The following is a 14,083-nucleotide window of genomic DNA, read 5'->3' as shown; positions in this document are numbered from 1 at the left end:
ATGCAGCTCCCTTAGGCAGTATTTATTTTGTAAATGCCAAGGGCAAAAATGTAAATGATAATGTCAGTATATTTGTCTGATAAGTTTGGGGCACCAACATATTCTGTTCCTTTTTTTGACACAGGTATATTTTCCTAGCTGAATAAAATGTAACTATGTAAAATTGTAACTGGATTAAAAAAAGATAAATTGATCGAACCCTTAAATCTTGGCTAAAAGTTGATTTTATTATTAATAAGATACTTTAAAAACTGAATGCAGATTCCTTTACAGACTCCTTTATTAGTCTTTCTCTTCTACTCCAAGTGTCACAAATGTCACTTTTATATTTTCAATTTATGTGACGCATGCTGCCTTGGTGCCTAAAAGCATAATAGAAAAATGAGAACCTAAGCTAATCGAAAGCTTCCCAGACTAGTGAACATAAAAATGTTTTGATGGCTTCCTTCTTAGTGGCTTATGGCATGAAAATGCCGTTAGTACAACTATTGTTTCTGTTGACTTCATTGAAATCTCAGCCAAAAATGATTTTTTTCCTCAGAATTAATTTGTAAAATTATTTTTGACATAGGAATTACTGAAAAGAATTGTATAGATACTATTTTAAACATAGAGATATGGATTATATGCATTAATTTTTTCCTGACACAATCCTTCCTTGACATAATCTTGGCTGTGCTTTCATGGCTGAATATTGTGATCAATGATTTATCTAGTATAAAAACACCTTTGTAACATCAATTAAGTACGTGTAGTGGTTAAGAGCACAGAGTGAGACAGAATCATAGTTCTGTTCCTTTTTGCCTCTGTACCTTAGGAAAGTATTCAGCTGGGCCTGAATTCCCTCAGTTGTAAAGTAGGTGCAATAAGATCCACCATATTAGATAGTATTGTTGTGAAGATTAAAGTATGTAACGTATCTGAAGTGCCTGGAACTAAGCACAGTGCTTGGAATGTGGATTTAACTATCATTCATTTTGGTAGCAGGAGTAGTATTTGTATTTTTAGTATCGATTGAATGAGATATTCATAGACCTCTTGCCCCAGGCTAGGTGTCATAGCATAAAATAAAACTTAAGAACTTCAGATTCTTTTTGGATGCAGAATTGCTTACAGTGGTTCAATTCTATTTTGAGATTCTTTTAAGGGAAAAAGCACATTTAAAACATTTTCTTAACCTTCACACTAAAGGAATTAGCTCTTTAAAAAGGAAATAAGAAATAACCAAACAATTATTTTAGAAGGATTATTTTTAAAAGATGCCTTTCCTGTATCTGAACAGATTGATTTGGACTATATGTAACATAATATAATAATGTATTTTTTGAGAGAAAAACAGCTCATCACATACAATAATGTATTTGTTTTGATTAACATATGGAGGATAATGAAAGCCAGACTTTGATTGTATCTATACACTGAACAAGATTATTCCTATAATATTCTATTACACTGGTGAATGTGTTTCCATCAGGAGATTTATAATGGGAAACCTCAAATACACACAGAAGTAGACCATATACCCATCATCAGCTTTAGAAATCATCATATGGTCAGTATTATTTTACATATACCCCCATCTACTTCTCCTCTTCCATAATTTGTTGAAGCAAATAGTATACATCTTATATCATCTATAAATGTTCCCATTTGTATCCCTAAAAGATGAGGACTCTTGTTGTCTACATTATCACACTTTGAAATAACAATCATTGTTCAGATTTTCACATGTCCCCTAATTGTCATAATTTTATGAACAGTTTGTCTATTGGAATCAGGATTTAGATAAGGTCTCCACATTGGGATTATTTGATACATCTTGTAAGGCTCCTTTAATCTCCCCACAGTATTTTTGTTTGTTTTGTTTTTTACTTCTTGAAATTTGTTGAAGAAAGTGTTGAAGAAATTTGTAGAATTTCCTAGACTGGATTTCACTGTGTAGTTTAACGTTTACTTCTCACTCTATTTTTCCTGTGAAGTTATAGTAATTAAATCTGATCTAGGTTTGATTTTCTTTGGATAGAGGGGACAAGACTAATTTATAGGTGATGAAGTGAATCTCAATCAGGAGGCTAATATAATTTCTGTCTGGTTGTCTCTCTTTCTGATGATTGGCAACCATTCAAGTTCAGTGCTTTGATACATTAATCAGATATTGCAAAATGCTGATATTCTAACTCTTACATTCCTTCTATAAGAGAAACTTTCATCTATTATTTGGATAGCTTAATGTTTGGTTAAACTGTTAATCCATGAAGACAATCCATAGAGGCGTCATCACACAACTAATGTTTTCAAATACCTGCCAACTTTATGGTCATTATAGTTCAGAAATGGTGATTTAAAAATGTATACCTATTTATATATTTATAGATACAGATATAAATCTCTTTATATATTTAAAGTTCAAGTCATTAAGAATGTCAAAAATATGTCAAAGTCCATGAATAATTATATATATAAATTTAATTAAAAATAAAATTCTTAAAGTTTGTACCAGCTTTATAAATTTCAAAATATCTGTGAATTTGCCTAGAATTTTCTGACCTATTGATCCCTTGTGTTTATCTTGTTTGTAATACATATTTCTATAAAATGTTAATTAAAAGGGAATGCAGTGGTGTCTTTTGAAAGAAGAGGATATCATTCCCCGTATCAGGTCAATGGAAGGTCGTAGAGGAAGACCACCAAATCCAGATAGACAGCGAGCAAGAGAGGAGTCCAGGATGAGACGTCGGAAGGGTCGACCTCCAAATGTTGGCAGTGCTGAATTTCTAGACAACACAGATGCCAAATTGCTGAGAAAACTACAAGCTCAAGGTAAGAAACATTATATATCTGACACTATAGTAATCATACTAAAAAAGTAAGTATTTATATTTTTGACTTATGAATAATTGACACTGCTCTCAATTTCTAAAAATAGGTATTTGTATTAGAATAAAAATGAGAAAATAAGGAGTCCTACTGGTAACTGGAGTTCTTTGATTACGTAAGCTCCTTTCAAGAGCCATACACATAAACACATCATACCTGTGTGTTTAGAATTACAAAAGTAGGTGATAAGCTTTTAAGGCTTACACAGAAAGGGAATCTACCAGCACTTGGCACATGCCTTAAGGTTGTGTCAACCTTCTGGAAATTCTCATTTTAACAGCTCCCGATTCCTTGAGGTGGTACAAGGGAATAACTCCAAAATATATGGATCTGTGGAGTAAATTTTCAGTCAGAGAACTCCAATTACTGGTAAGTAACCCCAGTCTTTAGGTTCTTCTGTAATCTGGACATATTGCATATATTTTCAAAATGCCCAACTAGTAGATTTAATTCAAAAATGTTTATTTTAAGACCACCAGAAAGTATCACTATCAAGCCCGGAGTACGCATAATAACCTCAAATGTATTTGTGATTCAGAATTGTACATAAATTATCAGTATGAAGTTCCCATGAAAAAGACTAACATCAAATAGTTCTGGTATGAGTTTGAGTTACTAGTGACAACTGTGAATCCTCTTCTCGTGAGGGACTTCTTATGAAGTCTATCTGAATGTATATCAGTTTATGTATTGGTGTCTTATATTCACTAGCATATATATAAACATATATATCAGTGTAAAATAAAGGTTTAATAATAAAAACTGACTTAAAAGACTATAGGATTTTACTTCTCATGGGTTTTCTCTGGTCGAAAAGCCTGGCTTGTTTTTATTTATTTTAAATATCATCATAATATTGACTTCTTTGTAGCTGCTTTGTTTTTATTATAAAACAAATATCCATGATAAAAGCTCATAGAACAGAATACTTTCTGCAGAAGATACTCATGAATGGAATTATTATTAACAATCTTTTGTTAATCTAGTCAGAGATATGTACATACACTCTATACACACACCTTCAAATACTCATATATATACACACATACACATATATGCTATGTTGTGTTACATATATATCCTTCTTGATTTCTAAGATAAATGACTTATGTACGTGCTGTTCAGCTTGCTTTTTCCTACTTAATTTGTCTTGAGCATCTTTCTGTATCCACACTTGAAAATCAACCTTTATGCTTTTAATAGCTGAATAGTAAGTGATGCTGTGTATGATTCTACCATACTTCATTTATTTAGTCTCTTTTGGATGACTGTTTTAGCTATTTCCTTATCTTTGCTATCACAGACAGTGGTGCAGTAAGTACATATTACACATATCTTTACAGCTTTCTACAGGTATGGCTATCTATAGCATAAAATCCCAGAGATAGAATCTCTGAATCAAAGAGAATGTACATTTTCAATTTTGGTAGCTAGCAGACAAATATTATCTCCAAAAAGGTTGCACCAATTCACACTCACACTGATGGCATATAAGGTAACTGCCTGGAATGTAACTTAATGTTGTATAAGTTTTTTTCTGAATTAGAAAGTTAGTTAAATATTTTTATGTTGTTTTAGTTGGATTCTATTAAGATTTTTATCTCCCCTGAATAGTTGCTAGTGAAGGTTTTTTTAAAAAGTTAATATTATTAACAGATGCAGCCATACATGATGAGTTTTAAAAAATTAGTATTTTCAGTAAGCCACTGACTCTTCTGAAGAATGTATAATAGTGGGGAATGTGCATTGTTTGCATAAAATAGGAAGACTTGAAATTAGCTGATACCCCAAATGTGAGCTCTTCATGCATGTTTTGCATATCTAATACAAATAGCATTAATACTTAATATCCACAATGGCAACTTTATATTTGCAAAATCCACAATGGCAACTTTATATTTGCAAAATTAACTAAATTTTAAGAAAGTAGAAGTTAATTATTCAAATTATATCCAATTTTTTCTCCCTCTAGATTTCATATTGATTTGTATTCCATTACATAGTTCTCCCTGTTGTGTTATGTTACATTTTGCAAATTCTTTTACTTTTGACCTTATTGTGTACACATGTTCTTTCTCGACATGTATATAAATATTAAATATATAACCATAAATAAGTAATAATTATTAATATTTACAAGTAAGTGTGGTATAATATGCATATCTTTCCTTGGGAAGAAAAGGAACTACCCATGAATCAGTGTCACCCCTTTTATTACTAAAAGATTTCTACACTAACGGTTTGAGGGAGTTATCTGAGGGGATTCTGTAAGTTTCTGTTATATATTATTATCATATAAAGACTGTCCTAGACTGAAAAACTAGACTTAATTTGAAGAAAGATTCAGAACAGTAAAAAAAATATATAAACTTTGAATGTACATTTAGGCACTGTGAAAGGAGAGCTCTCTAATTTCTCAGAAAATACAGGTAAGAATCTGACAGAGTTTGAATATGAAAAAAATTTTCAACCTATCTAAATAAACCTTCTTGTTAATGAGCCAATGCCATTCATATCTGAAATTGTCTAAAATATCTAGTAGCACCTGTCCATTTCATACATCATAGAATCTGAGATGCCATAGTCTATACAATACACCATTATTTTAAGATGTACTGCTAAGAAAAGTGCTGCCAATTTGCAGACACATTGTGATTTTAGACATGTTTAAAAATGCATCGAAGAATCAAATGCAGTATATCCAAAATATCCCTTATTCTATGTAAAAATAAAGTTTATTTCAAAATAAACTTTTATCTTTGAAATTTAATGACAAATAAATTCTTCAACCATGAAAGATATTTTTCGAATTAGTATTTCAAAAGTTGTATCAGATAACATATTCAGCAACCATAAACCAAACAAATGAGAAGATATTGGGAACAGTTTATTCCTCAGAGCCTGAGTAAATTTTCTAGGCCTTCAATTCATTATTCTTCCTCCATAGTGTCCCTAACTTTTTTAAAACTTTTTTTTGCACGTTCTCCAATTGTTCATACTATAAAAGTTAGGCTATATAATTTTTTTAACTTTTTTATTGATTTATAATATTTTGCAGTGTTGTGTCAAATTCCAGTGTAGAGCACAATTTTTCAGTTATATATGAGCATATATATATATATTCATTGTCACATTTTTTTCTCTGTGAGCTACCATAAAATCTTGTATATATTTCCCTGTGCTATACAGTATAATCTTGTTTATCTATTCTACATTTTGAAATCCCAGTCTATCCCTTCCCACCCCTTGCCCTCTTGGCAACCACAAGTTTGTATTCTATGTCTATGAGTCTGTTTCTGTTTTGTATTTATGTTTGTTTGTTTGTTTAGGTTCCGCATATGAGCGATCTCATATGGGAGTTTTCTTTCTCTTTCTGGCTTACTTCACTTAGAATGACATTCTCCAGGAGCATCCATGTTGCTGCAAATGGCATTATGTTGTCGGTTTTTATGGCTGAATAGTATTCCATTGTATAAATATACCACTCTTCTTTATCCAGTCATCTGTTGGTAGACATTTAGGCTGTTTCCATGTCTTGGCTATTGTAAATAGTGCTGCTGTGAACATTGGGGTGCAGGTGTCATTTTGAAGTAGGGTTCCTTCTGGATACATGCCCAGGAGTGGTATTCCTGGGTCATATGGTAAGTCTATTCCTAGTCTTTTGAGGAATATCCATACTGTTTTCTACAGTGGCTGTACCAAACTGCATTCCCACCAGCAGTGTAGGAGGGTTTCCTTTTCTCCACAGTCTCTCCAGCATTTATCATTTGTGGACTTGTGAATGATGGCCATTCTGTCTGGTGTGAGGTGATACCTCATGGTAGTTTTGATTTGCATTTCTCTGATAATTAGTGATATTGAGCATTTTTTCATGTGCCTATTGATCATTTGTATGTTGTCCTTGGAGAATTGTTTGTTTAGGTCTTCTGCCCATTTTTGGATTGGGTTGTTTGTTTTATTCTTATCAAGTCATATGAGCTGCTTATATATTCTGGAGATCAAGCCTTTGTTGGTTTCATTTGCAGACACTTTCTCCCATTCCGTAGGTTGTCTTTTTGTTTTACTTATGGTTTCCTTTGCTGTGAAGAAGCTTGTAAGTTTCATTAGGCCCCATTTGTTTATTCTTGCTTTTATTTCTATTGCTTGAGTAGACTGTTCTAGGAGAACATTTTTGAGACGTATGTCAGATAATAGTTTGTCTATATTTTCTTCTAGAAGGTTTCTTGTATCTTGTCTTATGTTTAAGTCTTTTATCCATTTTGAGTTTATTTTTGTATATGGTGTAAGGGAGTGTTCTAGCTTCATTGCTTTACATGCTGCTGTCCAGTTTTCCCAACACCATTTGCTGAAGACACTGTCTTTATTCCATTGTATGTTCTTGCCTCCTTTGTTGAAGATTAGTTGACCAAAAGTTTGTGGGTTCATTTCTGGGCTCTCTATTCTGTTCCATTGGTCTATATGTCTGTTTTTGCACCAGTACCATGCTGTCGATTACTGTAGCTCTGTAGTATTGTCTGAAGTCTGGGAGCATTATTCCTCCATAGGCTATATAAATTTTTAGTGGTTATCCCAAATTGTGTCTTCCTTGTTAAAGCAAAAAAATTGAACTTTTTAATGTTTTTCTGACCTAAGAGTTTAAATATAAAAATTACTGTCAACCTGTGTGGAGTTTGAAATTGATACATTCATATACAAATATAAATCTATAAATATGTGTTAGAATTTCCTTATTATAAGCCAAAATTCTATTAGAGAGCATCAGTTTAACTTGGAAGAAAACATCATAGTTATGCCACTTTTCCTAGGAAACATTTTTTTTAATGACTTAACACATCTTTACATTTTAAGACAGATTTAGGTCTTTGTAGCAGAATTCAATGAAAGCTTTCAATTCTTAAATGTTAAAAATATTTTTTCTGGATCTATCACATATGGGAACAGTATCCTTCAGGTGCATTATTATCAGAGTTCACCAACTCTGTAGGCCAGTTTATACAATTTTATTTCCAAGAATATTTAGTGAACAAGAGATTCTTTTTACGTAGCTTTGAAATTTTTGATGATGTTTAAAACCTAATGTTGAAAATGATTGGAAGATTGGAGATATACTGTAGCATCAACTTCTATTTCATCTTTCATTAACACTTCACATTTACTAGATAAAATCAGACTCTTTTATATCCCCTCCCCTTTTTTTAAGTCTTGATAGAAAATCAGCCATAATAACCCACTTCACCTCAACTGTTACAAGAGCATAGGGTTAACTTTTTTTAAAAATCTCAAGGCATTCAAATTTCCTTAAGGGATTTTAGAAGTAATAGCATAAGGATTGTGAAGTTAGAAAGTCCTGGGTATATATCTTGGCTCTGCTATTTAACCTCTATGAACCTTAGTTATTTCATTTGTAAGCTGGATATAATGTTGCCTATCTCATAAGGTTGTTAGGAAGATTAAAGTAGATCATGTGAATTTAATACAACAGTTCAATAAATGGTGGGATTTATTAGTAGAGTGCAAATGATTCAGATATTACCTAATCATATTCATATTCATTATTGATGAATATGATATATAAATTTCTTAAAACTCTTCATCTGCTACATAGTTTAAACTGTCTGATGTAAAGTACTATTTTCTAAAATGATTTTATGAATGCTATTATGATATGACACTTTTATAGTTGGAAGTATTCTGATGAAGTTTGCCAGCAGAAGAAAGCATGACACGACATGCTTTCTGAATCAGTTACCTATTGCCACAATATTGCTAGGAAACAGCCAACCACAAAACCTCGGTGGTATACAACACTAAGCATTAATTATTCGTGCAGATGAGATGGAGTCTGCTGGAGGTAAGTCAGGCAGTTAGGCATCTCTGCTGTTCTTGACTGGGCTTGTTCACATTTGTGGATTCACCTGGCTCCATGTGTCCCAAACTCCAGCAGCCTAGCCCAAATATGTCCTCATAGTAACAGGCAAGGCACAAGACTAAAAGTGTTTCTACTCTTTCAAGTACACTTTCAGACTTCTACTTGCATCATGCTGATAACATCCCATTGGCCAAAGAAGATCACCTGGCTGAACTCAGAATTAAGTCACAAGAAAATATATACCACGTTTTAATGAGAGGAACTGCAAAGTCACATTACAGATGGCTTGGAAAGAGGGAGGAATTAATTGGGGCCATTAATTATGTCAGTCTATCCTAGTTTCATACATTTGTCCTTAAAAATTATGAGAACAAGGTTGTCCTTAAAACCTATTGACATTTGGTACTCTTTTTATTTAGGAGATTTAGTCTCTTTTCTACATAAATGAAAATAAACTGGATTCAGAAACTACTATTTATAAAGCTGATTGAAATACTAAGTTTGGGGACCTTGTTCTATTTTGGGTTCTTTTTCTTTTTTTATATATTGTGTGATTTTTAAGACTGAAGCTAAATCACCATTTTTACAGATTAGTGGTTACTTTCCTACTAAGGGAGGAGTACATGAAATGTGGAAAAAAGTACTTATGTTAGCTTCTGTGATGAGGGAAGCATCATTTTTGTTTTGTTTATGGGATCATATTTGATGAACTGCTCTGGCAGCTTCTAGGGGAAGTGAACGTGACGTTTTCTGCCACACCATTCTCCTACTTAGTATCTAACCTTCGGCAATTTTCTTAAAAATTATGTCCTTCATGATGATACCAGTTTCAAGGTTACTGTTTTTAGGTTAGCAGTTATGTAAAGTTGTTGATAACATTCCTTGAAATTTTGTGTTTTTCAGAAATAGCCAGGCAAGCAGCACAAATAAAACTTTTGAGAAAACTGCAAAAGCAGGAACAGGCTCGGGTGGCCAAAGAAGCTAAAAAACAGCAAGGTGGGTGATTTAAATGGTAACATAAACTTGAAGAGTGAGTGTTGGGCAATGCTTAAGAGGCATCTCTTCTTCATTTCTTTTCTGATGATATCTATGCTTCGATTTTTCATCATAGCAATAATGGCTGCTGAGGAGAAGCGAAAGCAGAAAGAACAGATAAAGATTATGAAACAACAGGTATGTTTATGCATTGGAACTGATTCTTAAAACACAAGCATTTTCTTGGGGATCTATTGTATATTTCTATATGTACATTGTTTTCATTTTGATTTCTGAAATTACTGTATTTCACATTAATGTTATGTATCATATTTAGAAAGTTGTCATCTTTCATTAGTTAAAATTCATTTCATTTTAAAACAAAGTCTTCTGCTTCCAAGTTTAAGAACTAATTACCAAGCAGTAAATTTATATAAATACTCTTAATATCCTGCTAGACTTTGAATATAGTTGACATTATGAACAACATTCAAACTTTTTAATGTGTCAGTAAATAAAGATTGTTGCTTAAATGCTTAAATTTTAATAAGAAAAGCTTGTTCTAAAGAATGTAAAATACTGTGAAAAATTAAATTCAAATTATATAGAATAAAGTTTGCCTCCATTGCTAGTGATTGCTTTCAGAGTTACTAAAAAATTACAACAGTCGTCCCTTAGTATCCACAGGGGATTTGTTCCAGACCCCCACGGATACCAAAATCTGCAGATGCAAGTCCCTTATGTGAAATGGTGAATAATTTGCATATAACCTATGCACATCCTCCTGTATACTTTAAATCATCTCAAGATTACTTATGATATCTAATGCAATGTAAGTGCTATGTAAATAGTTGGCAGCATGAGGCAAATTCAAATTTTGCTTTTTGAAATGTTCTGGAAATTGTTTTTCTGAGTATTTTTGGTCCATGGTTAGTAAAGTTTATGGATGTAGAACCTGCAGATATGGAGGGCCAACTATGCTGCAAAAAATAAAGAAACCATCATTCCAGCAGCATTCTACTGTATATCTACCATATCCCTCCTTTGTGTAGTTTTCAAAATTAAATATAAGTGATTTTTAAATTCTTATAAAGTATTACATGACAAAATATTCAACTCTATTTAAGATGGGAATGTGTGAACTACTCTCCCATCTCCGTATATTCACTGTAATCATTAAAGCAGAAAGTAAATGAGGATAACTACTGTTCTTTAAAAGTTTTTAAATAGCAAGTAGTTATTTCTGAGTGTGAAGTTAATTGTGTTTTAGAAATAGCTGCTAAGTAAATGGCCTAGGTTGGATTTGATGTGGCTAACTCTAAGGTTCTTTCCAGTGTTGACTAAAACAGTGTGATTAGAAAGAGTTGATATGGAATTGGGTTTCAGAATTTAGTTTGTAGTCAGGCAACCTAGAATTGAATTTGGGCTCCACAATTTAAGAGTTTTGTGACCTTAGACGAATTACCTAACCTCTAAGTCTCTACTTCCTCTACTGTAAAAGAAAATAAACACATCAAAAGGTTAAATGAGGTAATGAATGTGAAGTGTCTACCACAGTGCCTGGCACAAAACAAATGCTCACTTTTTAAAAGATATAAAACACCAAACTGTATGTTAAACTCTTTTACCATAATATAAAGTAGTCAGTTATAAACTTGGATTTCTCCTTAGTTTGTTCATTGTCATTGCCGAAAACACTGTAAAGATGATTTATAAATATGTAGTCTAATGAATGCCTTTATTAAAATATAATATTTGCTGCATATTACATATATATATGTAAAAATAAGTCCATATCTCATTTTAAGGTGAAATATTGCTATTATACTTTTTTTTAAATAGCTTATCCTATTTCTTAATGGCTAGAGATACATCAAATCTTACCAGCACTTTAAATTCAGCTTAGTGATCCTAAAGTGTTGAAGTAGCTAGAACCTAAATATGCATGGTTTTTGCTGTTCATCGACAAAGCATTGGGGTCCAAATGCTCCAGCAACATTAATACAAATGAGCTGATCATAGATTTTCATCAAGATATTTATCTGAAGCTAGTTTCACAATACCATCTGACTTATTCCTTATTGCCAGCAAAGTGAATTGAAGTATAGCATAAGTCTACTCACATAGTCAGTTACATAATGCCTGTTTTAAAGTCAGCATTAGACCTAGAATAGAGTAGTAGCATGTGCTTCTGGATTATGTTTTCCACTTAGTAGGCTAATATCACCAGATAGTCCTCCAGGTAGTATTCTGGAAACTTACAGAAGTATTATGTAAGCAGAAGGAACAAAAGCATTGGAATATGATGGGCTCTATATTTACTATTTGATTTAAGGCAAAATACTTACTCTCTAGGAACTTCAATTTTGCCTTACGTAAAAAAGAAAATAATTTCAACTCCTTTTTTACGATCAATAAGACATTTTTTTGTAAAGTGCCCAGTTCAGGGGTTACTCAATATTATAAGGTAAACTTGTATTATAATAATTTATAAATATTGTTTATCTCTGCTAATACTAATGATACCACTACCAATACACACACACACACACACATATATATATATATATATAAATCACTTGGACAGTTAAGATAAACCTTTAGACTGAGTGCACTTAAGATGAAGATTCCATACCTATCTATGTGCTTAACAGAACAGTGAACAGCTTTGCTGACTTGAGAACATACCACCTTACAGGACTGACAAAAGAAAAATTACATCAAGAGTATGCTTTACTTAGGTCTCAAGTTCTAATCTAAATAAATACTTCAAATATGGATCAAGTACAACCTTCTCTAAGATTTGAAAATGAAACAAAAGATACACTTGGGTTTTTATTTTGGGCAAGCTGTAATTAATATTCAAAACCAAGATAGGATTACCAATAGCAAAATCATAGAATGTGAGCAGTCTTCTAAAATCAGAACAGTAATTCCAGAAATCTTACTACCCTGCAGTAGACCCCTGCAAGGAACCAAAACATCAGTGTGCAAAAAAAAGAATTGTTTAACAACATTAAATTATAGCTTGAAAGGTACCATGAGCATCTGGAAATTGGAACAGGTATTATAATATACAACAGTATAAAATGTGTTGGCTCTGGAAATCCTAGGACAAATGCAATTTACTAGTAGGAAAATGTAATGTAATATTATGCTGTTCACCATATGAAGTAAGAAATTATAATATGGCCATTGTTAATATTAATTTGTTACAATCTTGTGGCACCACATACATTTTTAAGCATTTTAAATTTATTCATGACATAATGAGAAAGGGCAAACACCTTTTCCTATTTTATGCAAGAGTAGTTATTTTTTGCTCAAGATCATCCAATGAATGACAGTAACTCAGGACTAGCCTTAGGTTTTCTAACTCCTGATACACTATTTTTCTATTATTCTGCCCTATATTTACTTCAAATAAGTATAATTGTAACTGCAAGTATTTGTAAAAATTCGCAGGCTAAATTAGTTTAATCAGCTTCATTTACCTGGTTTCCATATACTTATTTAGCATTTGTATTTTACAGATTGTTTTGATAAATTTTATATAATCATATTAATTTAACATGAACACATATATGATGTTAAACTAAATAACTAAAATTTATATCCATCATGGGCAGCCTTTGGTAATTCTGTACTTACATCTTGAATTATTTGATTCTACTTAAATATTTTTCACCTAGATTTTTAGTTTATTTTATTATCTTAAATTATCATAATTTTTCTACAGGAAAAAATTAAGAGAATTCAACAAATCAGAATGGAAAAAGAACTTCGAGCCCAGCAAATTCTAGAGGTAGAATTCTTAAATGTGATATAATTAAAGTAATATAGTCATATATATTAAAGTCTGCAAAAATAAAAATCTTACATGTTCTCATACAAATTAATATGTCCATCAGAAATTCTCTTTAAGCGTAATGCACAGAGTAAGACTTTATCTGAACCTTTTTTAGCAAACTCATCCAATCCTAACAGTAAAATAAGACAAAAGAGAAAAAGAAAAAGGGAAAACCTCTGAAAAGTCATTATAGGTGTCATAAAGTTATTGTGCTAAAACTCATGTTCTTTACTTTTAGAAAAGTCATTAGGACTTACAGTCAGATATTTACTTTTAATTTAAGAATAAAATATTACTAAACTGAAAGTAAATTTAAAATGTAGAAACAGTTTAACCAGCTCATTTTTCTGGTTTCTAATGTACCCTGCTTCCCCACAGGCTGATGGAATAGGGCCAGAGGGCATATATTGGCATCAGCAGAAATAATAGCCAAAAGATAGCAAGGGAAACTACAGAAAAATTCAACCAGCATATATAGGAATTCAAAAGCCTAGCAAGAGTCTGTAATCTTT

At 32.0% G+C, this 14,083-nt stretch overlaps 1 protein-coding gene across 23 annotated transcripts in view; it reads left to right on the top strand.

Moving 5' to 3' along the window:
* BAZ2B (bromodomain adjacent to zinc finger domain 2B) overlaps positions 1–14,083 on the top strand; it is a 290,545-nt gene that overhangs the window by 212,829 nt on the left and 63,633 nt on the right. For all 23 annotated transcript variants that reach the window (XM_064484824.1, XM_031451501.2, XM_064484829.1 and 20 more), the window contains 4 exons: positions 2,610–2,820; positions 9,650–9,742; positions 9,858–9,919; positions 13,461–13,526. In XM_064484824.1, coding sequence (XP_064340894.1) covers positions 2,610–2,820; positions 9,650–9,742; positions 9,858–9,919; positions 13,461–13,526 — 432 coding nt within the window. The remainder of the gene's footprint in view (positions 1–2,609; positions 2,821–9,649; positions 9,743–9,857; positions 9,920–13,460; positions 13,527–14,083) is intronic.

This window comes from Camelus dromedarius, chromosome 4 (genome assembly GCF_036321535.1).
Source record: "Camelus dromedarius isolate mCamDro1 chromosome 4, mCamDro1.pat, whole genome shotgun sequence".
NCBI lineage: Eukaryota > Metazoa > Chordata > Mammalia > Artiodactyla > Camelidae > Camelus > Camelus dromedarius.
Note: the sequence above shows the minus strand (reverse complement) of the source record. Positions and strands in the feature narration are given on the sequence as shown.